This window comes from Thermoascus crustaceus (genome assembly GCF_041956765.1).
Source record: "Thermoascus crustaceus strain CBS 181.67 unplaced genomic scaffold VTN00scaffold_11, whole genome shotgun sequence".
In the NCBI taxonomy this organism is placed as follows: Eukaryota; Fungi; Ascomycota; class Eurotiomycetes; order Eurotiales; family Thermoascaceae; genus Thermoascus; species Thermoascus crustaceus.
The window spans coordinates 1-25,900 of NW_027192537.1; the positions used below are offsets into that span (position 1 = coordinate 1).

At 53.3% G+C, this 25,900-nt stretch overlaps 9 protein-coding genes across 9 annotated transcripts; 5 read left to right on the forward strand and 4 right to left on the reverse strand.

Moving 5' to 3' along the window:
• Positions 1-2,167: 2,167 nt before the first annotated feature.
• Positions 2,168-2,449, forward strand: VTN00DRAFT_2756 (uncharacterized protein; the record flags this gene model as incomplete). The annotated part of the gene is made up of 1 exon (XM_069429001.1): positions 2,168-2,449. The coding sequence occupies one exon, from the start codon at positions 2,168-2,170 to the stop codon at positions 2,447-2,449; it is 282 nt and encodes a 93-aa protein (XP_069283172.1).
• Positions 2,450-2,784: 335 nt separating this feature from the next.
• On the forward strand, positions 2,785-3,935 carry VTN00DRAFT_2757 (uncharacterized protein; the record flags this gene model as incomplete). Its single annotated transcript, XM_069429002.1, has 4 exons — positions 2,785-2,967; positions 3,041-3,370; positions 3,442-3,540; positions 3,591-3,935. 4 exons carry the CDS (start codon positions 2,785-2,787, stop codon positions 3,933-3,935), a joined length of 957 nt encoding a protein of 318 aa, XP_069283173.1.
• A 965-nt stretch (positions 3,936-4,900) lies between these two features.
• On the reverse strand, positions 4,901-6,784 carry VTN00DRAFT_2758 (uncharacterized protein; the record flags this gene model as incomplete). The annotated part of the gene is made up of 6 exons (XM_069429003.1): positions 4,901-5,155; positions 5,214-5,786; positions 5,843-5,904; positions 5,957-6,351; positions 6,408-6,708; positions 6,769-6,784. 6 exons carry the CDS (start codon positions 6,782-6,784, stop codon positions 4,901-4,903), a joined length of 1,602 nt encoding a protein of 533 aa, XP_069283174.1.
• Positions 6,785-8,040: 1,256 nt separating this feature from the next.
• Positions 8,041-10,248, reverse strand: VTN00DRAFT_2759 (uncharacterized protein; the record flags this gene model as incomplete). The annotated part of the gene is made up of 7 exons (XM_069429004.1): positions 8,041-8,596; positions 8,655-8,777; positions 8,837-9,089; positions 9,162-9,504; positions 9,559-9,611; positions 9,684-9,901; positions 9,992-10,248. 7 exons carry the CDS (start codon positions 10,246-10,248, stop codon positions 8,041-8,043), a joined length of 1,803 nt encoding a protein of 600 aa, XP_069283175.1.
• A 3,450-nt stretch (positions 10,249-13,698) lies between these two features.
• Positions 13,699-14,377, forward strand: VTN00DRAFT_2760 (uncharacterized protein; the record flags this gene model as incomplete). The annotated part of the gene is made up of 2 exons (XM_069429006.1): positions 13,699-13,861; positions 13,932-14,377. 2 exons carry the CDS (start codon positions 13,699-13,701, stop codon positions 14,375-14,377), a joined length of 609 nt encoding a protein of 202 aa, XP_069283176.1.
• A 2,193-nt stretch (positions 14,378-16,570) lies between these two features.
• VTN00DRAFT_2761 (uncharacterized protein) lies at positions 16,571-19,109 on the forward strand (the record flags this gene model as incomplete). The annotated part of the gene is made up of 3 exons (XM_069429007.1): positions 16,571-17,688; positions 17,775-18,446; positions 18,500-19,109. 3 exons carry the CDS (start codon positions 16,571-16,573, stop codon positions 19,107-19,109), a joined length of 2,400 nt encoding a protein of 799 aa, XP_069283177.1.
• A 501-nt stretch (positions 19,110-19,610) lies between these two features.
• On the reverse strand, positions 19,611-21,028 carry VTN00DRAFT_2762 (uncharacterized protein; the record flags this gene model as incomplete). The annotated part of the gene is made up of 3 exons (XM_069429008.1): positions 19,611-19,971; positions 20,045-20,287; positions 20,997-21,028. The coding sequence occupies 3 exons, from the start codon at positions 21,026-21,028 to the stop codon at positions 19,611-19,613; spliced, it is 636 nt and encodes a 211-aa protein (XP_069283178.1).
• A 617-nt stretch (positions 21,029-21,645) lies between these two features.
• VTN00DRAFT_2763 (uncharacterized protein) lies at positions 21,646-22,518 on the forward strand (the record flags this gene model as incomplete). The annotated part of the gene is made up of 1 exon (XM_069429009.1): positions 21,646-22,518. One exon carries the CDS (start codon positions 21,646-21,648, stop codon positions 22,516-22,518), a length of 873 nt encoding a protein of 290 aa, XP_069283179.1.
• A 201-nt stretch (positions 22,519-22,719) lies between these two features.
• VTN00DRAFT_2764 (uncharacterized protein) lies at positions 22,720-25,866 on the reverse strand (the record flags this gene model as incomplete). Its single annotated transcript, XM_069429010.1, has 3 exons — positions 22,720-24,485; positions 24,557-25,478; positions 25,531-25,866. 3 exons carry the CDS (start codon positions 25,864-25,866, stop codon positions 22,720-22,722), a joined length of 3,024 nt encoding a protein of 1,007 aa, XP_069283180.1.
• Between the last annotated feature and the right edge of the window lie 34 nt (positions 25,867-25,900).

Below are 25,900 nucleotides of genomic sequence, written 5' to 3' on the forward strand. Positions count from 1 at the left end.
TAGCCGTTCGCGGTTCCGTGCCCATTTTGCCAGTCGCCATAGACACTTCGGGCCCTGTTCCGTGACTTCGGCTACCCGACGGCGATGCCCGTCACGTAGCGCCTCTGCTATGATCCGCCCTTTTCGGTTCCGGGCTGCCGTGTATCGGATCCAGTCCTCCGGGCACCGGGTGGCCGCATGGACTCGTCGGAGTCGACGTGTCATCTTGGCTGCGGCCTGGCATTCAGGGGTGAAATCGGGGAGCGAATACGGGCTCGGGCGCGCCCATGGGGTTGATATCGCTATTCCTTGCTGTATGACATCCACTAGGTGTGTTGTGGCCTCATCCAGCTGGCTTGGAGTGGCCTGTTCCAGGCCCCAGGAACGCACGTTCGCCTTCACAAGGGCTAGTAGCTTTGCTGCATCCATTCGCTTCCAATTCCATCGTTTCGGGGTTCGTTCGAGGGCGTGGTGATGTCGATCTCGGCCCCGTATTGGGTAGTGGTCGGAATCGTGTTGGAGCTCGTTGGCGACTTTGCACATAACTGATCAATTCACGAGCCTGCGCAAGATAAAGGTTGGATCTATAGTTGAGGTCTGGCTGCCTCGCTTCCAGGTGACAACCTCTGGCTCTGTTAGTAGTTCCAGGTCAATCCTGTCTGCAATAGCAATTAGTTCTTCGGTTCCGGCTTCAGGCTTGATGCCGGGGCCTCCCCATGCCAGGTGGTGAAGGTTCATAATTTCATATCCCCGACCACTAAGTGTTCCGCTTGCTTGGTGCCTTCTAAGTTGGCCTGCAGCTGCCCTAGGGTAGGTAGGTGCCTCTTGTTATATATATTGTGGATGCGGAGTTGTCTGGGTGTCATAGGCGGCGCTAAGCCAGCGAGACCCCTGCAAAAGCCTAGTAGATAGATCTATATAAGGAGGGCTGATTCCTGAGTTGAAGGAATCAGCAGATCGTTCCATATCAATCTAATTGATACCTTTCGCCATATCTTCCCTTGCTTGACGCCGGCGTATCGCCGTCTTGTAGCTTGCTTCATACTAGTACTAGGCTAAAGCTTAGTGCACCCCACCGCCATTACTGGGCTCCATCCCTCTGTAGTAGGTAAGAACCAGTTCTTGATAGTCTCTGCTGTGCGCAACATGTTGCAAACTGGCTAGGTTAATCTTCCTGCTGATATATAGGCAGAGCCGGCTTCGTTTGCCTTTTATCCTCGAGTATAGAAGGTGATGAGTTCCCCGGGCTGATGTTATGAACCAACAGACTAAGTACCGACCGACATGGCCTTGCTGTGACAGCGCTCAGTCATAGTAAAATGATGTATTACTACGGTAGCTAGTCATACAGAATCGAAAGCATGAGGGGAAAGAAAGAAAAGAATTTGCAAGGCTTCGTGTAACGTGATATATAGGCAAGTAGGACCGGCAGTATCCCAGAGACAAAGAAATGCTCAACACCGCCTACCTTACCGCCTAGATGCCTGCCGCGCCGTCACATACTGCATGTACTAGCACCGGTGATAGTACCGGTGCTCAGGGAAATCTTCAACGCAGCCATCCGGCTAGGTCACAACCCGGCACACTTCCAGCGGTTGCTCACGGTGGTTCTAAGAAACTCGGCCCCCGGGATTACCGGGTTCTCAAATCCTACAGGCTCATAGCGCTGCTCAGTACTATAGGAAAGGTGCTAAAGGCAGTCATAGCCCGGAGGATTAGTTACGCAGTGGAGGAACATAAGCTGCTGCCGCCAACCCACTGTTACGGCACAGCCTAGAGATCACTGACAAGGCTGACGAGGGGAAGTCATGTGACCATACTGGACCGTCTACGATCCATTCTCACGATCCAGGTCTACGATCCACCTCCATGATCCATAGTCATGATCCATCGGATAGGTATTTCCGGGCAGAACTCAGCATGTATTCCTTAACCATGGGGATTAGAACCCCGTGGTCAACTCAAATAGCAATCTTGATAGCAACATTGCTAGTAACGGCCTATTCATCTATCTCTTTCTCTTGCTTTCTGTCCTCAAGATAAACCCAACGAGCCTCCGCCTAAGAAGTCTTAGGTCTGCCGTTACACCCACCTAGGGGGACGGAAGGGCATCTCAACAGACCATGCCATCCAATTGATCATTGAAAAGATTCGGCACGCATGGGGCGCAGGTAAGCCAGTTGTCAGTATGCTAATGTTAGATGTCTCGTGCGCTTACGACAATGTCTCCCACGAGCGTCTGGTGCATAATATTCGAAAGCGACGACTGGGCCAATTGGCGCCGTGGATCCGGTGCTTCCTTGCGAATAGAAGCACCCGGATTCGCATGCCCGAGCATCTCACCGAGCCGATGCCGACCCCGACGGGGATCCCCCAGGGATCTCCTCTGTCGCCGATTCTTTACCCGCTATATAATGCCGATTTGATCGAGGCAGGGTCCGGATCTGACGGAAGAACCGTGTACGGCTGAGTGGACGATGTCTGCCTTATGGCTGAAGGCCACAGCGAGAAAGCCACCTTACTGAAGATAAAAGTACAATAGAGTCTAACGGTGGGCCACGAAGCACGCATCAGTCTTTGCCCCAGACAAATTCCAGCTAATGCACTTTGTCAACCCGCGGCAGAAGCAAAGGAAGCCCCACGGCACCAGATTACAGTTGCCAGATGCCACTATCGAACCAATCCAGGCAGCAAAATATCTAGGGGTTTGGCTGGATCCCCAGCTGAGCTTCAAGGACCACTTTAACTGAGTTGTGGCCAAGGCCAGGACAGCCTGGCTGCATTAAAAAGCCTGGCAAGCTCAACATGGGGCACATCCTTAGAGGGTATGCGGCGGATCTACCAGGCAATAGTGATCCTGCAACTGCTCTACTGTTCGGCAGCATTAAAAAGCCTGGCAAGCTCAACATGGGGCACATCCTTAGAGGGTATGCGGCGGATCTACCAGGCAATAGTGATCCTGCAACTGCTCTACTGTTCGGCAGCATGGTATAACCCCCGGGACCGAGAGACCCCGGCGCAGGTAAGGAATAAAAGGACGAGCCAGTTGACGTCACTCCAGAGGCGGGCCGCGATCATCATTAGTGGTGCCATTCAGCTCACTGCGGCTTTGGCCCTAGATACCGAACTGCACCTGTTAGCTATGAGGTTGCAAGTGCATTTGCGGGCCGATGAGACCGCAATTCGGCTCCGCACGGGGCCGGTGGTGGCTTGTCCCCGGGGCATGCTCACCCGCCGCCCCCGGAAGGAGATCAAACTAGGGGGCGAGACGCTCATGGAAGCCCAGGTGTGGAACAAGGACAGGTGCTTATGGAACCCAACGCTGACGGGATCGGGCCAACCGAAGGAGTTCTGGCCATGGGAGGCGAAATCGGCTTTCGCAAAGCCCTATGTAATTCGAAGCTCGTCTCCGGCCAGCGTACGATCCAAGCTATCCTCCATAGGATTGACCTCCTCCGGCAGGCAGGCGTACAGCTTGCCATTCGATGGATCCCCGCGCACGAAGGAATCCAGGGCAATGAAGCAGCCGACCAGGCCGCGAAGGAGGCAGCCAAGCAGCAGGTGACGTCCGGGCGAAGGTCAGGAAGGCGTGGGCAGCGCAGTGGGCCAAGGCCAAGGAGGCCCGACCTACAAGGCAGCTCATCCCGGCCCCGAGCAAGCACACCCTCCCAGTGTACTCAGGGTTGCGCAAGGCCTATAGCTCGGTGCTCCTTCAGCTCAGAGCCGGGCGGATTGGCCTCAATCACTTCCTTCACAAGATCAAGCTTCGGGATACTGATCAGTGTGCCTGCCGCCATGGGGCCCAGACCCCACGGCATATACTGTTAGAATGCCGGCTACTACGAGAACTCCGGGGGGAAATGTGGCGCTGGATAGGCAATAAGATCCGGGACCGGTCCAATTTCAAGAGTCAAGACCCTGGTCTCGGACCCGAGGGTCACACCCTACGTCGCTGAATTTATGGCCAAAACGGGCTTTCTTTCGCAGCTTGAGGCCAGCTTTGCTGACTGTTAAAACTCAAGATGATCAAGTTATTCAAGCTGAGCCGGGCGAGTCGCATGTACATCGCCCAGCCACGCCGCGGGAAGAAAGGGAATCGAGGGTTTAGCAGCCGGGGACTCCAAAGAGGAAGCGCGAAGGGGAGGGTGCAAAGAAGGGAAGCACGGCGAAGAAAGCACGGAAGTAGTTGTTTTGGTAGGAGGGTTCAGGGATGAAGGAGGAGATGTGGTAGGGAGGATGAGTTGAGTTGGTGAGACTTCACATGATCCTTCTCGTATACGAGAAAGCCGAAGTACAAAGCGGATCGACCACGAACCAAAAGTCGTTTCCCCGCATTTCGAACCAGATATGAAGCAGCCTGTGCTCTCTGCCTATGCGCTGCACGAATTTAGATGACTGGTAGTAGCCGGAGTCGGCTGCTCTTTGAAGGGGGGAGGCATGTACTGTGGCACCCGCTGCGGCGCCTCGTACGGGGAAGCTCACGTAAGCCGCCGGGGACAGGGATGGAAGGTTTATAGGGAGAAGGAATTAGAATGAGAACATGACTCTGACTTATCACCTCATGTTATGTTAGTCCTTATGCTTGCAATGAGATAGTTATTATTTTGATGGGCTGGCTCATGGACAATCTATGAATTGTTGTCTATATGTGTATTCTTTTGAGATATTCCCATTGATCCTTCCCCCTGCTATCATCCTCCAAGCCCGTACGCTGCCGACTCTGCCCCTACCCCGTTCAGCTAGCTTCCCTATACAGAAGCTTTCCAGACCGTCCCAGTTTACCACTACTACTACTACTAGTAGAATGCAGCTGATTTATCCTATTACTTATCGTCTCTAATAATTATCTAATGACCACATCACGTACATGCAAGGAATGTAGTAGAAGTTATGTAGATACCGCTCTCTTTTTTTTGTACCTCTAGAAGTTGATTTGAAAACGCTTGCTTGTTCTGATCCTCTCACCGTATCGGTAGAAGATAAACGGCACAGGACTCAGGGCCAGCGCGATGAACGCGAGCAGCGAGTTGCCCCATCCAAGGCCGAGAGTTGCATACATCTTACCGCCCGCCAGCGGCAGCACAGCACCCGCGAGGGATCGGAAGACTGTATTGGCAGCGATAGCGGAAGCGGAATAGACCGTGTAAGAATCGACGAGGTAGGTAGACACCGTCATCTGGACAAACATCAATAAGTAATCAAGCTTAGAGAAAAAGAAGCAGACAGGAACATACAAAGGCTAACAACATTCCAACACCCAGAAACGCGGTTCCGATAATTGGTAAGATCCAGTGAAGCTGTTTGTCGGCTGTCCATCCGTACCAGAACAGCGCCAAGGGGATAAAGAGAGTTCCCGGTATCATCGGGGGAAGGCGGTATTCAGGTTTGGTGACGCCATTCTTCGCGGAGAGATATTTGAGTAGTCTGTCCGAGATCGCACCCAACATGAACAAGCCGAAAATGGAGCCAATGCCGATTCCCAGGTATGCCAATCCCACGCTCCCTTGTGAAAAGCCGTACTGGTCCTCGAAGACTTCGGTCATCGTGGTGAAGAGGAGGTAGAGGTAGCCGTAGATGATGGCCACGTAGAGCGAGAGAAGGAACACAATCGGGGACAAAAACAGCATCTTGGTCGGACGCACAATGGAAAAGAGAAACAGGTCTTTGGCCGAGCGGCCAGTGTCGAGTGCGGATCTGAGATTCTTGTTACCCGTCTCCTCGCGCAGTCGCTTCGTCTTTCGATCGAGAATGGTGAACGCGTAGGATTCGCGCAGGAAGATAAACGCGACAACGGTCACGGCGCCCGCCTGCAAGGAGATCAGTTACCCGTACAAGGAGATGAGCCGACGAAGGAAAGACGTACAGCGATGGCAAGGACCCAGAAGGTCCATCTCCAGCCTTTTGCTTGCGTCAAGTACCCACCAGCTTTTCAACGGTGAGCCTAACGATCGTTGTCGTAAACAGGGGCATTACCAACCTACGGGACCAATGACAGGCCCGAGTAATGGGCCTAACGCCCAAGCCGCCATGGCAGCGCCTCTCTTCTCCTGTGGAATCATATCCGCAATCGAGCCAGCACCAATGGTCAAGGGCGCGCTGCCTGCTGATCCCGCAAAGAACCGGAAGACAATCAAGGAACCCAAGTTGGGCGCGACCGCACATGCGACGGTGAAGACAACATAGAGTACGTTGCAAACGTTGTAGATGATCACTCGTCCATACATCTCCGACAAGGGAGCGAGAATGAGGGGACCGAAGCAATATCCGAGGAGGTAGACCGAGACGACGAACGAGGCGAGTTCCAGGTTGGTCGATTGGAAATCCTTCATGACCTGCGGCACACCGGGTGCGAACATCGAGGAGCCTAGAGGTCTGTCCATGAGTCAGCATGTAGCCCGGGAGCATTGAGAGCGCCGGTTCGTACGTACGTAAGTAACGTGATGAGCGAGATGGACGCAACGGCGACGGCCTTTTTCTTGAGGGACCAGTTCTTGGGGTTCTCGGGGTCGTCGGGGCCATCCCAATCCACGATGTTTGGATCGCGGACAGCCGGATCGTCGGTCTGCTCTGCGGCTGTCGACGTGGAGCCTCGTTCAACATCCGTAGGCGCGCCTTTGTCTCTGCCCTTCTCCTCTGTTGCATCAGGTGCCGGGGCAGACGCCGCGCACTCTGCGGCCTTCAACTCGGTGCTGGAGCCCCGAGGAGACACCTCCAGGACTGTAGACTCCTCTGCCAGGCCTTCTGTTAGCATTACGATCGTGAGGAGTCAAACCACAGAGGGCGACCTACTTTCGCTTCCCGCCATTGTGCGCTGATGTCTTCGAGGTCGTCACAGGCTCCTCATTCCCCAGAAAAACATCCCCCACATATAGGATGGGTCAACGGCGGAGACGAGTCCACTGGCTCCACAACGACACTGCGGAGATCTGATATCACGCGAGCCACGAGCGCAGAGCGGAGAGAACCTGACCACGCAAGAGAGGATCGTGGAGTCTGTCCCGGTAGAGATGCTCCGCGGCGGGCAGCCGGAGGCCTATAAAGCCGTTGGATTGCGGCATGGCCCAAAACGGACGTTGGCGTCGTCGGGATGGCGGGAGATCCGAGAAATAATGCATCGTGTGTTTCTTCGAATCTCTGGGGGGAGCGTGGCGCCAGGACGAGCATAACCAAGGCACTATCCCGACGCCGATGCCTGCATAAAGTCGGCATAAGTTTTGTTCTTTGTTTCGCACGTGTTCTTTAGCAGGCCAAGCTTCGCTCGGGCCGCTCACTCGCGTGGCCGTCCGCCGAGGTCTGGACAGGCCGTTTGCATCGTCGCAGTATGCGAGGTTCTGACGTACACCGAGACTGCAGTGTTTGCTATCCAGCATCTCCCCGATCCGCTGGTCACCCCGTACATCCACCAGAAAGGTCGATCTCCAGAGGTGACATCCTTGACCGAGTTGTTGGTATAGCACTCTATATACTCGACTCCTCTCCGATCGGGGGTCGGAGCTTTTTCTGACCGATCTGGTCCATCCCATCGGCCATATCCGGTCTGGCCGTTCACACGGTCAGCTGGTTGAGTCAACCCGTACGAGCAACACGACGAGCCCGCAAATAATAATGATGATGTGTGGTCCTCTACTCTGCATGCTGTCCGCATTCAAACCACTTCCGATCCACTGTCGTCCGAACAGTCCACTTGGCGCGGATAGGCAGGTCGGCATCGGGATGTCGGACCGAATCGAAAAGTTCTTTTAAGACGAGCTATCTTGATAAGAAGGCTACTTCTTCCATATTATTCGAGGGTGGAGAAAACACCCGGGCGCCGCGGGCGCACTTGTAGTCTATATATATATGGGTATGAATACCGCTACTTCCACGCCTCCTACAGGACACCAAGTATGGAGAGAAAGGAAGACACGCCAAAGGAAATATGTTCCAATACCCAATGCTTGCCTTTTTTTTTGATGTTATCCAGCACGGTGAGAAAAAAGACCTCTACATATCATTCCTTCTCTTCCCCAGACATAATTGCGTACAGAGTTCTATGCGTAAAGTCAAAGAAAGATATCGTCTCTAAACCACGTTTCCTCGGACCTGCTTGACCTTCTTAACGTTGATGTTGCGCCACATCAGAATGAACACAAATGCAAGCGGCAAGACGCAAACACTAGCGATGACCAGCCGCCTCTGCACGTCGCCGTAGGCTCGGTTGATCGCCTCCCGCTCGGGGCTGCCCATCGGGTACTGGAGCTGCTTGGGGAGGCTGCCGTAGATCTCGAAGGCTTGGCCTTTGACGTTGTCGGGCAGGTACTCCTCGAGAAGGCCGGGTAGGCTGTTGGTCCAGATGGCTCCCGCGATAGTCTGGCCGACTGCGCCGCCGATGTTGGTAAACAGACCCAGCAGCGCGAGGACGACCGCAACCTCAGAGTGCGCGGCAGCCGCCATGACGGCCATCTCCTCGCAGATGACAAGCGTACCGCCGGAGAACGCAATGAAGATTTGGCACATGACCACGTAGCCGATGCCCATTCCGGGCTGACGGAAGTAGATCATCAGTCCGGTGCCCAGCATCTGCACCGGCACGGCCGCGAAGGCCACCCACTTGAAGTTTCCAGTGACGCGGATGATCCTGTGCGCAAGTCAGACACGTGGACTGTTCAACAAGAGACGCCGTGGACAACACTTACGCTCCAACAATCACGGACCAGAAGCAAGACCCGATGTTGTAGATGTTATACACATATCCCGCATCCGAAACATCCAAGCCGTGGACTACCTGCAGATATGACTGGAAGTATATGTCCCAGCAGCTGGAAGCAGTCAGCCGCAAAGTTCGACATCGGGGAACGGTGGGCCGATCAAGACGTACTAGAAGCTGAGAAAAAGAGTACCGCCCAGCAGACAGCCACACAGCACCGTTCTGTCCACGAGCAGATGGAACGGAGCGAAGCAGACTTTCGCGAAATATTTCTCCCAGATCGCAAATATCGGGAACAACACTCCACCGACCACAATCATCGCGATAATGTGACCGGTTTTCCACTCAGAGGCCGAGGAAGAGGCAAGGCTGAACGGAAGCAGGAACAGGGCGAAGGCAGCGACAATGAGAATCATACCAACCACTTTCCGTGCAGTCAGCGAGAGATCCTGTATGCCTCACTTGACAAAAGAAGGAAAAAGCAAAGAGAACTTACAATCAAACTCGATTGCATAGTGCAGAACGGATTGCAAGATGGTTCGCCCACTCCTTTCCTTTGCCACGTAGCCGTGCGCGATGGCCTTTCGACGGTTGATGATGAAGATTATCACCACAGGGGCACAGATGATGGGAGTGATAATGGAAAAGGCTCCAAAACCCCAACGGAAGGTGCTGTGTTCGAGGAATCGGCTCGCAGCAGCGGGACCGGCGAAGGTATTGGCAATATACGGGCAGGTACTGAAGGCAAACAGCCACGCTCGGTTCTTGAGGGATGATGTATCCGCCATGAACACATCTAGCGTGTAGGTGATGCCATTGTACCCAACCCAGTAGAAAACCTGGACATCATCGGTCAGTCCGCAGATCGTAGTTCCTCCAGCAAAGCTCCATACCTGAGCAGCCGCGTACGTCTCGACGTTGTTGCAGGCAGCCATCATGATCAGACCTAAACCAGGCAGTCAGCTCCCTGTCCCCATCATTGATTGAGACGAGCTCCAATGACGAAAACACGGCTCACCAATGGTGCATAGGAAGACCATCAGACTATAACCCTCAGCACGACCCCAAATATCAATGATCTTCGCGATGGGCAGCTTGGCCACAGCACCGATGATGCTGGACAAGACGGTGGTTGTCGCGACCAGAGAGTGCTCGCTGAAAGCACTGGTGACGTACGGGGAAAGGCTGCCGGTCACCTGCTGCTGGAGCGAGTTTACATAGAAGACCAAGAAGATCCTGTTGGCAAAAGTCAGCCATGTACGCTCAACAACCTCGATGACGATGAAAAACTGCTTGGAATACTATGTACGCGACGCATCCACATACCCAGCATATGCGATCACCAGAGCCTTCTTGGTCCACACCGCCGTCACGGCCTCTGCCTGCTTGATACCGCGCTGGACATGCTCCTGCTCCGAGTCGGCATGGGGCGAGGGCTCAACGGCCCCTTCTGCTGTCATTTTGTTGTCAACGGTCGGGTTCTGCGCGCCCGCAGACCCCTGCGTGAGCTCCGTCCCCGTCCTGTCAGTCAATTCATCTCTCCGGAAGAGCTTCGTCACTAAGTCACCGTGACCTCGCAACATGGTGACTGCACCCGGACCAAAGAAAATGGCTCTTCAAAAGCAACGTATCAACATTGACGGGCGGAAAGGCCGTTATCCAGAACAGGACCGCGAACCGCGAGAGATCGATCTGCCAGCAGTCCAAGACGAGCTTGAACGGGGTGGGAGAGCTCTGCAGATATAGCCGTCGCGGGGCCAAAGCGAAAAGACGCAGTCCCCAGCTTTCCTGTGAAAGTGTGGGCGAACATTGACCCACCCGTCAACGACGGGGGTCACGATTCCCGGCGATGACCGTCATGGCGAACGGCAGGACGAGCTGGAAAAGGCTAGCACGGTCTAAAATGACTAGCAGGGCTGTGGAAGAATAAGGTCATGGTGCCTTACAGGCTGGCTGATGCGAGTGGTCGGTCCACTGCTATCTGCGTTGTCGGAGCCGGAACGATGGCCCTCTGGATCACGATGCGTCGATGCACTGAGCCGCGCTCGAAAACGGCGTACCTCCACGGGTCCCAAGAGGGTTTCACGGCCGCGCACGAACAAAGAGGTCCCGATACGAACCTTTGATTGGCTGAGAAACGCGATGCGCTGCTCCACCGCAACGACCGGCGCTGAAAAGTTTGATGGTGTGATAAAATAATCAATCGATCAATCAATCTAATCTAATCAGATTTCGGGCATGGAGGGTCACCCTTTGGAGAGGCCCAAACGCCACTCACTACCTGAGAGCCCGTGTGGGCGGCAGGCTGACGGCCGACGACTCTCTCATGGATTTTGTCGTTTGGCAGTCTATCTGCCCCGGCCACAACAGGATCCCTTGTCGCTTTGCAGGGGGCGGCTAGCAACCGTACAGCGGCACGGCCAGTACCTGGCAGTCCAGGAGAGTATGATTCTCAGCATAACGAAGTGCAGAAAAGCTTTACACGTCCACCTAGTGCCGCGGTGGCGTTTATAGCCTACAAGGTCTCCCCACTGGATACGACGCCTCTGAGACAGCGTTACACAGGGATGGCAGCCACAAGAGCGGCGGATGGGGGCCGTTCGGGGCAGCGCAAGTTGGGTAGCCTGGTCGACACTTAGCTCCATCGGTCCTCCTCGGGATCGTGCGACCGGACACGGTCGCTGGTATCGGGAAGCTTTCTCGAAGAGGACGAACGTGCATTGACATGCCCAGCCGTTTGACAGTACGGAACCGCAGACAGCATCCCAACATCTGCGAGTCATACTCTACACGGTGTGTACATCTGCAGAGGTTGCAGCCGTAGGAGCCCAGGAAGGCGGAAGATGACGACATTAGCGGTGTTTCGGGCCACAACCCGATCAGAAAGTTCCTCTGGGCCAGATAGGTATATTTCCCGAAGAAACCTGGTTTCCAGCAGCAATAGTAGATGGCATCCGGTAATAATCGTTAACAGCGGTTTTTTACCACCTCGTTGGGAGGTTGGCGCGGGTATCGCGGGTCGTGGCTTGGACGGGGGATGCTAAATTACGTCAGTCGAGATTTCTGCCGCGGGAGCCGTCTCCAAGGCTCCAGATGAAAGGCATATGCTTCCCGGTGGAGCATGGACGAACGCCAAAGATGTCGACCTTCGACAGTCGCTATCTTTGTCTCGGCGGATGCCGCATATCTGATCATCTCTGATCGATTATCTGATTGATTATTACACGTGGGATCCCGCGCACGGTTTCGCTGGTCACGTGGTCGTCGCACGGGAGTCTTCTCCACGTCTCCGCCGATGTCGGTCTCCAGCGGACGTTAGAAAGACTCAAACTTCGACATGCGATGCAATTGCCTTGCCTGTGGACACGCTTAATTATCTGTTCCATGGTGCTATACCGTGCGGCCGTCCCAAGTCGAGGCGCTGTCACCGGCCAGCCTTCAATCTCGTGGCGCAGTGGGACAGACGGCCTAGACTGGCCTTGGCATGTTTCCTTGAGGAGAACTCGGTATCCAATGGAGAAAGCCCCGCATTTCTAGGACCAAGCGTATGTGTAGCAGCTATGGATAGGTGCGTGTGGTATCTATGGTCGTCATTCAGCTCCAGGGCACACCGTAGCTCTGGATATAGTAGAACTTGAAGGATATCAGACTAAGCCAAAGGAACAACACAAAGGCCGCTGTGAAATAACAAGGGACCAACTCACTTTACTACTCCTATGACAATACAGTGCCCGACTCCAAGGTTAGGGAAACCGTTGCGGCGTCGCTATCATGCCCCCGAGACCGTGTGATGTCAACAGTCAAGCTCGTACCCGCGGCGAATTTCCTTTACAAGGTAGGCTTGGATCCGTGCGCCAAGGATCCAAGGCCCTGGAGACGGAAGTCAGAGTCTTCTACAAAAAAACCCACCTTAAGCATCCGGCGTTGAAGTAGTCGGGGACTGTTCTTCCTTGGTTCATGAACGCCAAGCTGTTGAGAGGAAATTAACGCTGGCTATAAAGCAGAAGAGCGGCTGGGTTTTTGCCGTCCAAACTGTCATCCTCAGTCCCCGCTCGACCTTGAGGGTGGATTAGCGGAAATGTGTTTTTTATCTTGACAGAAGGGACGGCACAGCTTACCTCTTGGCGCTCCCGCCTTTCTTGGCTTCCCGACTCCATAAAACCGTCCTGTTAGACTATGGTCAACCTAATCGTGGAAACATTACAGACGGATCACGGCTGGTGCTAGCTAATTAACCTTACAGTATCCACTGACGGATCGGGTCATTGGTCAACCTTGACCCGTACTCGCCAAGCCATCATCAAAATTTCTATTTGCTAGCTGCGAGTCCGAAACGGCAAGTCGATGCTGGGTTAGGCTCAAATCATGGTCAATTGCGCTCGAGATCAGATAGGTTGCGCTGGCATAGAGACCAAAGAGTGTCGTGGAAGCAGTCAAGGGCTTCTTCAGAAGAGCAGCGCCTCAAGCGCCTGCACGTACTGCAATGCCTTGCAAGGAGTAGTTACTGAGGATATAGGGAAATACTACCAGTGAATGGCTGGACGATAACAGTTACTGAAGATTCTTTTTCAATAATAATTAGTGTAACGGCGGGCCTAAGACTTCTAGGCTAGGGCTCGTTGGGTTTATCTTGAAGACGGAAGACAAAGGGAAAAGATGAATAAGTAGGCCGTTACTAGCAATGTTACTATCCTGATTGCTATTTGAGTTGACCACGGGGTCCTAATCCCCATGGTTAAGGAGCATTTTATACATAATGAGTTCTGTCCAGAAATACCTATCCGCTGGATCATGACTATGGATCATAGAGGTGGATCGTAGGCTTGGATCGTGAGGATGGATCGTAGACGATCCAGTATGGTCATGTGACTGGACCTCCCCCTCGCCAGCCTTGTCGGTATTCTATAGGCTGTGCTGTAACACTACTCCCCCCCCCTTCAAGGATCTTCGGCCCGGAGATTGTTAGTTTATAATTGGGCTCCGGTAATTGTGTGTTCCAACTTCTTTCTTCTTGCTGTAAGTTCTGTGTCACCATGCCTCCCAAGCGCAAGCGTTCCGATCCTGTCTCCGCTTGCAGTTCTTGTCTGTTACTTCAGGCCAGACAGAGGGATGGTGAGCCAGAGATTGTTTGCAAGATGGATCCCGGCTATTCTCGTTGCGGGGAGTGTGTCCGACGGGGTCTGACAGCCTGTGATGGTACTGGATTGTCTGGCGTTGATTTTAGGTAACCCTCCTTCTGCTTTATGTTCTCAACTGAGCTTCCCAGTTGATCGGTTGAAACGGGCAATCGATAAGGCAGAACAGGAGGAGCAAATGGTCTTGGATTTGCTTCAGAAGAACATGAGTCGCCTACAGCGGGTCCGCAAGCAACGCGACCTACTCCGTCGCCGGGGCTCACTAATGCTTCAGAAGAAAGCAAAGACGGTCGAAGATCTTGAGGAGTTGGAGCGGTTGGAGGCTGCTGCTGAGAATCCTGATCCTCCCGAGGGTGAACAACCTCCCAAGCGGACACGTCAAGAGGGTCCGAGCGCAGCCCCCTCCTCGTCCTCTGGCGGTGGTTCAGGTGACCCTAGTCTGGCTGCTGGGGCTGAGTCTCCTGTGGATTATTCCCGCGTGCCGTTTTGGGATTCTTCCTTGGACGCCCTGCTTTCCTCCGAGGTCGCAGGTCCTCTGGCTTTGGGCGATCTGGATTTCGAAGGTGGAACTCTCTGAGGGGTTTCTTGCAACCGTCGCAATTTTCTATAGGTTGCCAGGAATTTTCAGTCATCATACCCTCTCCATTTCAAAAGGTACATGAATCGCCCATCAATTATGCCGCTGTCTAACACTTTTTCCACTTCATAGTCCTTGTCGTCATCCAGGTTTTCAGGTAGAATTTCTTCAATCTCAGTAACAGGCTGGGCGTTGGTCGGTGCTGGTTCCAATAACGATATATGAAACAACCGGGTGTATCCGCATAGTATCTGGCAATTTGAGGCGGAAATTTACCTCTCCTTGCTTTTCTGCAATTTCAAAAGGTCCAATCTTTTTAAAATCCAATTTGTTGTTAGGTCGCTTTGTTCTGACATTCTTTTGTAGGAGGTACACTTTATCTCCTTCCTTTAATTCTGGTCCCTTGTGGCGATGCTGGTTGTAATATTTGGCTGTTCGGTAAGCGATGAACTGGATATCAAGGCTTAGTTATTGATGAAGCTCTTTTAGCAGGTCAGCTCGGAGGATTCCCTTCTGGGCTAGGATTTGACTTGGTATTGGTTCCTGGTAAGCTGTTGGTTCGAAACCGTAGTTGGCGTAGAACAGTGATTCCTGGGTTGTCTCATTCTTGGCACTGTTATAGGCAAACTGTGCTAGAGGTAGAAGCTCCACCCAATTGTCTTGTTGGTAGTTGATATAACAGCGCAAGTATTGCTCCAGGGTCTGGTTCATCTGTTCTGTCTGTCCGTCAGTCTGAGGGTGAGCCATTGTTGAAAGCTTGTGTTTGGAACCAAGCTGGTGAGTCAGTGTCTGCCAGAAGCCTGAGGTAAAAAGCTTGTCCCTATCCAACACAAATTCCTCAGGTAGCCCATGATTTCCGAAAATGATCCGCAGGAATGTATATGCTAAATCCTCTGCGTTGAATGACTTCCTGTAGAGTAGAAAGTAAGTGTACTTGGTGAGCCTATCCACAATAACCAGGATGGAGTCATAGGTTACTCCAGTTAGAGGCTCTTGTGATTCCGGCAAATCTGTGATGAAGTCCAGCGATATAGACTGCCATGGTCTCTCTGGTGCAGCCAGGCTCTGTAGAAGCCCATAGGGTGTGTGTCTTGCTGCTTTGCTCCTGATACAAAGGTTGCACTGGGACACTACTGTCAGCCGAATATTACAAGGATATTCGATCATAGTTAAAGATATCCTATTTCTTTGATAGCTTCCTGTCACAGGTTGGCATTCGTAGTATTAACTCTGCCGCATTTGGATGTATATCTAGGGATCGATCTCGATACCATGCAGAGTACGTATATTGCACTCACGCGTGTACTTTCTTCAGAGCCCCCAGTATTTTCATTCTGCTTCTGTTCACCTGCTATCTCACTAATGGTTCAGCTGTCGCTAAGCCGTCTCCGCTTCTTGTCCGTCTCAGCTGTCCAACCTTCCAGTGCTTATCACGCTACTCTCCCAGGACCATAGAGCAAGGGGCATCTGCCATGGCCTACACAGCGGAGACACTCAACGGAGCGTTGAGACTCTTCCGGACCACCAAGTGCCAGCTAGTTCTTGACGGGTTTCCTGTCAGCTACATCGAGGGCTGGATTGAATTATACCTAGGTAGCCGAAGTCAGGCCTGCTTTGCTTTAAGGGCGTAAGCCTCAATTGCTGAATCACCAGAACTGCATTGCACGGGTGATAGTTAGGGTTGACGAAGCTATCTACATGATGTCGAATCCCCGAGGCTATTTGCCCTCGTGCCTGGCCTTGCACTGCCTGGCCACTAAGGTATCTACCAGACTACCTACCATATGACACCATCCCCGCCAAGTACATTGAGCAGTATGAGGGGTTGGCGCGTTGCTTTTTGACACCTAAGAGCTGATATGACGCTTGGCCCGAACCGGCCTCCAACAGCTTCCGACAGTATCACTTTCGTTTGGGACCGCGCTAGATGCCCCTGGATCAACGCCGCCCCTTGCGTGACCATGACTAAGCCTGCATATCGCGAATAGGTAGTCGCATACACTCTCCTCCTCGTGGTAAAGCCGAGCTGCGGTTCCTGGAGTTTCCCCGCGTGACGTTGCACTGGAATGGGCACGGTAAAAGCGCGACGGCCGCCATGACAGCAACTCTTTCCCGGAGGATCCTGCCCCTCCAGCGAGGCTTCGGCAATTCGTCTCGACTACGTCTTCTCTTTTCTCCGTCATCAGGTCAGCCATGTTCAAGTTATGCAGAGTCGCTCTCTGCCTCCTGGCTCAATGGACGCTATCAACCAGAACTGCCGCTGTTGGCACTGCAAGAGCAGACGACTTGGATGTTCTCCGCTACGTTAACCCGCTGATAGGCACAAACAATGGAGGCAACGTCTTCAGCGGTGCGTCTCTCCCCTATGGGATGGCGAAACCCGTCGCCGACGTCAACGGGCAGAACACCGCAGGCTTCTCGACGGACGGCAGCAGCGTGACTGGATTCTCCCACATGCATGATTCGGGGTCAGGCGGCAATCCTTCACTAGGAAACTTCCCTCTCTTCCCCCAGTACTGCCCGGAGGATGAGATAAACAACTGCAAGTTTTCCAAGGCCGATCGCGCCGTGCCCTATGTCAACGATTCCGTCGTCGCTCGTCCCGGATATTTCGCCCTGTCATTGACCAACGGTATCCGTGCAGAGATGACTGCGACGGGGCATGCTGCTCTATACCGGTTCAACTTCCCGGTAGCTGCTGCGAGCAACGGATCTATGCTCAGCCCGCTGATGCTGCTGGACTTGACGGATCTGTGGGACAGTCGACAGAATGCCTCGATCCGCGTCGATGGGGCTATGGGGAGGATAGAAGGCAATGGCACGTTCCTGCCTAGTTTTGGCGCCGGATCCTACAAGTCGTATTTCTGTGCGGATTTCAGCGGCGCGCCGGTTCACGACAGCGGCATCTACGTGAATAGTCGGGCGGGCACGGAGCCCAAGGAGCTCTTCGTGACGAGGGGTTTCAACTCGTTTTACGTACAGGCAGGTGGATTTGTAAGGTTTCAGCGACCGGACGACGGTACCGTGAACGTGAGGGTTGGCATAAGTTTCATCAGCACTGAGAAGGCCTGCCAAAACGCCGAAAGGGAGATACCTGGTCCGAAGTATGACTTTGATGGTATACAAGCGCGGGCAGTAAGCGCTTGGAGGGAGAAGCTCCGTCCTATCGCGGTGCAACCGGGAGGAGTCAGCGAGGATTTGCAAACCAGCTTTTGGAGTGGCGTCTATAGGACAATGCTGTCCCCGCAGGACTACACCGGAGAGAATCCGCTCTGGCAGAGTGATGAACCGTATTTCGACTCGTTTTACTGGTAAGTATGTTTCAAAACCGCACTTCGCGGCTCTTGCTCTGTGCTGTGCTTATATTGCGCTCATCACTGACTTCGTCGTCTGTCAGCATATGGGACTCATTTAGAGCGCAGCATCCTTTTCTCACGATCGTCGATCCAAGCGCGCAGTCGAACATGGTGCGCAGTTTGCTCGATACGTATAAGCACGAGGGTTGGCTGCCCGACTGTAGAATGAGTCTTTGCAAAGGCTGGACGCAGGGTGGATCGAATGCAGATATTGTTTTGGCAGACGCGTTTATTAAGAATCTCACGGGCATCGATTGGAATCTGGCGTACGAAGCGATGGTTAGAGATGCCGAGGACGAGCCCCTCGAATGGTCCTATGAGGGGAGAGGGGGTCTGATGAGCTGGAAGGGGCTGAACTACATCCCCTGTCTCGACTTCGACTACCTAGGATTTGGCACGAATTCGCGAAGCATCTCTCGCACGTTGGAATATTCCTACAATGACTTTAGCCTGTCAACAGTAGCAAAGGGCATAGGTAAAGACTACACAAAGTTTCTCTCGAGGGCAGGCAATTGGCGGAACCTCTTCAAGGCCGATCAGACGTCGTACATCAACGGGACAGATACCGGCTTCACGGGCTTCTTCCAGCCAAGATTCCTCAACGGAACCTGGGGCTATCAGGATCCTATCGCTTGCAGTCCTCTTGCAGGGTTCTGTTCGCTGACATACAATCCGTCGGAGACGTTCGAGTCCAGCGTCTGGGAATATCAATTGTCTGTTCCCGCTTCCAACTTCTGTGGATTATGCGCTGATAGACTCTTTCCAGCTACGTACCTCACGACATGGCCACCCTGATCCAACTTCTCGGGGGCCCTGATCGCTTCGTCTCTCGCCTCGACTACTTCCACACCTCTGGCCTAGCCGACATCGGCAACGAGCCCGTCTTCCTCACTGTCTTCCAATACCACTACGCCGGCCGCCCCGCCCTCTCTGCCCTCCGCGCCCACAGCTACATACCTGCCTCGTTCAACGCAACCAACGGCGGCCTGCCCGGGAACGACGATTCCGGCGCCATGGGTGCCTTCACCGTCTTCTCCATGATGGGCCTGTTCCCCAACCCGGGGCAAAACGTCTACCTCATCGTACCCCCGTTCTTCGAAGCCGTAAGCCTCACGCACCCCGAGACCAACAAAACCGCCACCATCCGCAACGTCAATTTCGACCCGTCTTACAGGAACATATACATCCAGAGTGCGACGCTGAATGGGCGGCCGTACACGAAGAATTGGATCGGCCACGAGTTCTTCACGGAGGGAATGACGCTGGAGTTGACGCTGGGGAGCGAGGAGAGCAGTTGGGGAACGAAGAAGGAAGATCTTCCACCGAGTTTATCGGTGGTTGGGGAGGCGGTTTTGAACGGGTCCGGCTTTGCTTGATATGCTTAATTTGATGTACAGTAGAACGATGTAAAGTAGGTAGTGACTAGGAGTGGGACAAGGACCTGTACAGATGTGTTATACATTGCAGCAAGTGTCTATGTGCTATATAGTCAGAGTCCACTCGCCTTTTTCAGCAATAGGCAGGAGATCCGCTTCAGTCTCAGGGGACATGGCATCACGAAGAAATACGCTCCTCCTAGGGTAACTTATGTGTGACCAATGACAAAAAAATCTATTCGACCCTTTTCATTTCATCCAAGCTCGCATTGATGACGTTGTTAGTTATTCGTATTCTGCACTGCACCGTTCACGCTTCCCATGCCATGCATATACGCAGTACTGTGGGAAGCAGGGTTGGAAGGACTGGTCCTACCTCATTGGGTCAAACCAAGTCGGACCTTCCAAACCAAGTCAAACGTTCAATCCCCCCCTGTATCCCCTCGATTGATCCTCCTTGTAGTTAACGAGCTAGTATCTAGTATTGATGAATTGAATCATTCAGTTTGTTCTTATCCTCTCGATAGTACTCGCCGCACTCTGGCTCGCTTTTACCAGATCCACGGCCGGGGATCCGTCGTCCGGTGCACCCCATCCACCTCCACCAGGAGTGATGACCACGATCCGATCGCCCTTTTGCGCCTGAGTCGAATTCTTCGAGCTCAGATTGATGACCCTGTCCTCTTCTCGGTCCGGAGTCTTTTTGATGAACAGGTTCAACCCCTTGGCCCCCGGGCTGCCGCCGTGCAGGCCGTACGGTGCATGGACCCTCCTGTCCGAGAGGATCGCGGCGGAGAGCGGCTCGCGGAACTCGATGTCGCGGATACATCCCTCGCCGCCTCGGAATCGACCCTGGCCTCCGCTGCCACCTCACAGGCTGAACTCTCTGAGCAGAAGATCTCGCAGTCCGTGATACGGGTGTTCGTCATGTGCACATGGACGCCGTCCGTGCCGTGCCGTCCAGGTCCCGCGCCCGCGCCACCTGCGATCGTTTCGTAGTACCCATATCCGGGGAAGTACTGGCCATTTCTGCGTCGAAACGGCTGGTCTTGCCGAAGGTGAGGTTGTTCAGGCAGCCCTGGCTTGCAGCGCTGGCATCAAAACAACGGAGGATGACGTCCGTAATACGCTGGGACGTGACGCGGTTGCCGCCAACCACGGCAGCCTCGGCGCTGGTCCTGCCCTGTCATTATCAAGGTGGACGTCGTACATCTTCCTAGTATCAACTGATGTCGACAGCGGTCACCGCCGAACGGGAAGTCCTCTCTGGAGCAACCGAATTTCTAGCTTGGTGCTTCACGCTCAGGTATGAAACTGTCTAATTGTGGGGTGAACAGCTATTCCATAGCTTTTAGATCTGTCATGCTGCGACTCTTAACTACTACCTGTAGCACTAACGAAGTGAAGTAGGATGATTGACGAGACCGCGCATTATTCAACCGGCTTATCGGTAGTTAGTTAACTTAGTCGGTGGCCACTAACATGCAAAAACATCCCTTTCCCACACTCGGTCTAGTCACGCTTGATACCGGTATGGGATAAGCTTAAACAAATGGATTCGGCTTCAGAAACGAAGATCTTTCTCATGCACTTCCAGATGGGGCAGAATCTGAGACTGAGCAGGAGTAATGGCTTTTGCGAATAAGATTATTAGGACGGACTGCCATTCGAAGTGGAAAGGAGTGGTGGAAATGGTGACATCCATATAGGCTGGGTTGCGTATGAAGGGAAGACCGCAACAGCGTAACGTGCCTCTCGAGCAGGATCCCCGGTTCTCCCTCGATTTCTATGTCTGAGCCTTACTCGATCAAGAACGGCAACATATCGACCTGTCTCACAAGAAAAAGAGAGCTTTCTAACATATTTTCCAGATTGAAAAGGACGCACGTGGACCAGAGGCCGACATTGGTCCTCGACATTGTAGATCGAAGCCTCCATCTTCATCTTCATCCAGCTCGGGCGGTGAGCCTGCTGACAATGGAGATCACGTGTCGCTCAGCACGAGTTTCTGGACAGGTCGATCTGAAGGTGCGATGGGTTGATTGGCGTGGCAACGATATCTGTTTTCGACACGAGCCGATTCGGGAGAATCTAAGAAGAGTGTAAAATTTGCTTGACAGGATTTATCGCACAAATGAGGGGTCTATCGGGAATGTGATGGCCTGAATTACAAGACTCTTGATTATTCATACAGAACTTCGTTCTCGTCGATCCTTGTTAAAGACGCTTCGGACTGATTCGCTCATATTACTTATATCAAATATACTTTGGAAATATATACGATCAATTAGAAAACCAACTCAGACATAGTAAATGTCCCGCGCTCAACGTCTCTCGTATATTAGAGGACACCTACCGAATCGGATTCTCCGTCGTCCGCCCGATCTTATCTTATCGCGGCGGTCGCGCAGATAAGCAAGCACCGACCATCACCATCATCATCAGTGTACACGTCTCTCTCTATTCTAAGAGCCACGATATTTCCACTCTTCATATCTATCCTTTTACCAACCTACAGGTCTCGCCACATCTCACAATGCCTGCCCCAACACTAACCGTCCCTCCACCCTCCCTCTGCGTCACCCCGGACCCCCTGACGCCGGAATCCTTCTCCCCCTTCGGCACCGCGATATCTTGCCCCCTACCACGCGACCTCTCTTCCGCTCCAAGCCGGCTCTCCTCCCTCCCTCCGCATGACCCGGCCCCCATCCTCGCGAACCAGGGCTCCGCGCTGAAATACAGCCCCATCTCCCCGCTACGGAACGACTACGTTGCGGGCGCCTGTCCCAGCGGCAAACCGGCAGAAGCGCGCATGAGCATGTTCTCGTGTTTTCCGAGGACGTTGAGGAAGATTGGAGTCGACGACGGATCTGGGACGACAATGACAAGGGTAAGGGTGGTGGATAGGGGGAAGAAGGAGAAGGTGGCGAAGAGGGAGGTGTTCGATGTCCGGATCCTCGAGCGGCATCCGTTCACGACGCAGACGTTCATCCCGATCGATCTCTCGAGTTGGAGCCACGCGGGCGGGGTGGAGGAGCCCGTGTTTTTGGTCGTCGTGGCACCCACGCTGAAGGGGGAGGTTGCGGAGGCGGAGGTCGAGGTTGCCGGTAGTGGTAGTACGCCTGGGAAGAGGAAGAAGAAGGTCTTGATACGGGATCCGCCAGATCTGCGGAATCTGAAGGCGTTCGTGGCACGCGGTGGGCAGGCGGTCACCTACGGGGCTGGGACGTGGCATGCCCCGATGGTAGTGCTGGGCCAGCGACGGGTGGATTTCGTCGTGGTGCAGTTTGCCAATGGGGTTGATGAGGAGGATTGTCAGGAAGTGGCGTTTGGGGAGGGGGTCGTTGTTGATTTGGGAAAGGGTGGAGATTATGGCAGGAGTTCATTAGACAGATTCGCAAAGTTATAGAGTTCTGTTGTTTTACGCCCTTTTAAGGATTGTATGCATTGTGAAAAAGGAACTTCAGTGGTATCTAGGTGGTCATCACAATATCCAGACATGATACAGATGCTACAGTGTAAACACAAGAGCGAGAATACTGGGGGCATCCACGGCTCAGATAATGCGAAACAATATCGAGTTGCCGCGACGCAAATGTTCCTTATGTCATTATGCAGCTCCCAGAGTAGCCTGAACTTCTCTCTCTGCCTCCTCAGTCAACGGATCTATTCTGGCAGCCCCGAGTTTCTGCAGCTTGTCTTCTGCTACATCAAGTGCTTCAGTTGGCAGGCCGGCGAGACGAGCAACCTTCAGCGCATGGGATTCCCGGTTCACACCCTTCCTTAGCCGATGGACAAAGGAAAATGAGCCAGAGTCGGTCTCCTTGATATCCGTGCAGTACGCCCCTAGATGCTCAAAGTCCTTCGTCATGTCCGCCAAGGCATGAAAATGAGTTGCGAACAATGTACGGCATCGGTTGACATAATGGAGATGGTAAAGGGATGCAAACCCCACAGCAGTGCCAGCTTCCGGTGTCGTCCCTCTGCCTACCTCGTCCATGATCACGAACGAGCGAGGCGTTGCCTGATTCAAGATCGCAGCAGTCTCGAGCATCTCCACCATGAACGTGGACTGGTCACGGAAGAGATCGTCCGCGGCGCCGATACGGCTAAATATCTGGTCCACAATCCCGATCTCCGCGTACTCAGCAGGGACGAAGGAGCCTACCTGGGCGAGGATGGTGATTAGTGCGTTCTGGCGGAGGAACGTACTCTTGCCGCCCATGTTGGGGCCTGTTATGAGCCAGATCCGCTCCTCGTCTCCAATGAAACAGTCATTGCTGACAAACTGTCGACCTTGTTCTTCCAGTCCAAGTTTGACAGTTGGGTGTCTGCCTCCTACGATTCTGTGGCTGGTGCCCGTGTTCAGTATGGGCCTGACCATCTGCTGTTCCTGCGCCAGGATGGCGAATGAACACGCAACGTCGAGTTCATCCATAACAGCAGCATTTCGACGTATCTTGACGAGGTTCAGAATTACTTCTCGGCGTAAATCTTCGAAGATACGCTGCTCCTCCTGACGAATTTGGAATTTTGCCTGGTCAATACGTGCTCCAAGGTGTGACCAAGCTGGCAGATAAAATGAGCGAGTCGTCTTAGTTGACGATGCACTTTTCGTGAGCCCAAGCTCTTCAAGAGCCTGCTGGGACACATTGCCTTTGATGTGACAAATATGCCCTTTACCAGGAGCCCATTTCAAAGACAAGGCAGTAGACCCGACGGCATCCCGTAGGCGTTGCGTGAGGTCGGCTTTCTCGTTCTTCAGTTGATCGAGATCCTCATGAAGCTTCTGCAGAGCCCCGCTGGCATCGCGCCGCATAACCCAAGTGTCCACATCGCCTGCCTCTGGCTCTGATTCCACAGTCGTTTTATTTGCTTTTTTGGACCGCACCTTCCTGGGCATAGCCTCCATCTCCTCGGGCAGGCCTTCGTTTAGTACGACTTCCTGCGCCAAATCTGCAGCTTCCGCCGCCGTACTATCTTCAATTCGTTGCTTTTGCAACAGACCTTCTTCGTCGATAGCCGCCAGAATCCGATTTGCGAGGTCAATTGGTCCGTCAAGATAAAGACGGTTCACCATGGCATGCAGACTGGCGTTGGTCTTGACAGACCCGTCAGGGGACGGGATGCTGGAGCCGCGGTTCTTCTTATCCATCAAAACCCGCCTAATCTCGCGCGACGCTTCTATCGCTCTCGACAGACAAATAAGATCGTCAGGGTCTCCTCGACCGAGAGAGAATTTCTGGACCAATCGTTGCGCATCGTAGCTACGTTTGAGCAGAGAAATTATACTGTCGCGTAGTTCCTCATCATGAATGAATTCGAAAACAAGATCCAGACGCTCATTGATAACTTGGAGAGACGTGGAGGGGGATGCTACCGGAGGTCTTTAGCAGATGTTTCAAGATACAGCTAAAAAAAGAAATGGAGACCAATGGAGGACATACTCAACCTATCTCTTAGAAGGCGCGCTCCGCTCTTTGTAGTTGTTCGTCGGACCGCATGAAGGAGACTTCCTCTACCGAGTCTGTCTCGTGCAGTTTCTAAAATCTCCAGTCCTCTGAGGCTATTACGATCAATACTCATGGACTCCTCAAGGTGTCTGCGACGAGGTGGTTGAAGCTTCATATTGATGCCTTGTAATTGCACACGGACATATTCTAAGAGGCTATAGCCGGCTGCAGTTTCCTCGAAGGTGAACAAAGACGCTGCTTCGGATGATACTGGTTCTTCTAACATCGAGCTCCATTTTGACATTGGGATAGTACTTTTGGGGGCATCGAAGAAGGTAAGTAGGCGGTGATCTCGACCGATCAGCTGCTGTAATTCCTGCCCGACGAAGTTCTGAACTCTCTGGTCTATAATAATCTCACGTGGACCGATCCTTGCAATGGCCGAGGGTAGCATCCGGGCGGTAGTAAGCTGCGTGAAGAAGTCGCCTGTTGAGAGATCCAACCAGGCCAGGCCTACACGTTGTGCGGCAGCGGACAGCAGATGCGGGTCCGATAAGGCCTTCCCTTGTTTCTCCAAGCCCGCCTTCCAGGAATCCATATCGATATATATGGATAACAGGAAATTATTCTCAGCGGGATCCATGAACTTCTCATCAATCAACGTCCCCGGTGTTATTATTCTTGCAACTTTTCGGTCGAACATGAGACCACCGGATCGCGCCTTTTCCTCCGCATCGTTCGCAAACTCTTCGCTAATCGCAACATACTTGTTCAGGTCTTGTACAAGGATCTTAAGGAACCGGTCGAGCTGAGTGAATGGGAAGCCAGCCATGGGAACGGGACCAGCGTTGGTCTTCTTGGATGCTAGCTTGAGATTCAACAGCGGTGCAAACTCCTCTGCTTGTTCAAAGTACAACTAGAGTCCATCAGCACCACGCAACTGGTATAAATACCAACGAGGATCGTACCTCGTAAAAGCCTCCCACTCTCGTCAAAACGACACAGTTTTTGAACTTCTGCATGTTGTTCCTGTGGCCCTGCACCACCGTAGGGTACCGGGGCACGTAATCGGATCCATCATCATAAGGCTCGAGCTTCAAAGCTCCTTGCGGGAGATCCTTGAGTTTTGCTGTAGATTTGGTCTTGGCGCCTCTGCAGAGCTCGAGATGAGGTGCTTGAGCTCTGGGGCGGACAGCAGGCCGTCGCGCATGGCTGCACACCGGCCGCCGCAGAACGCTCTGGCGTGCCTTAGAGAGAGCGTATCGTAGAATCACTGGAAGCCTATGAGAAGCATGGATTCGCATTGTCCTGCCTGCTCCCCAGCGTCGCTGGAGGGGA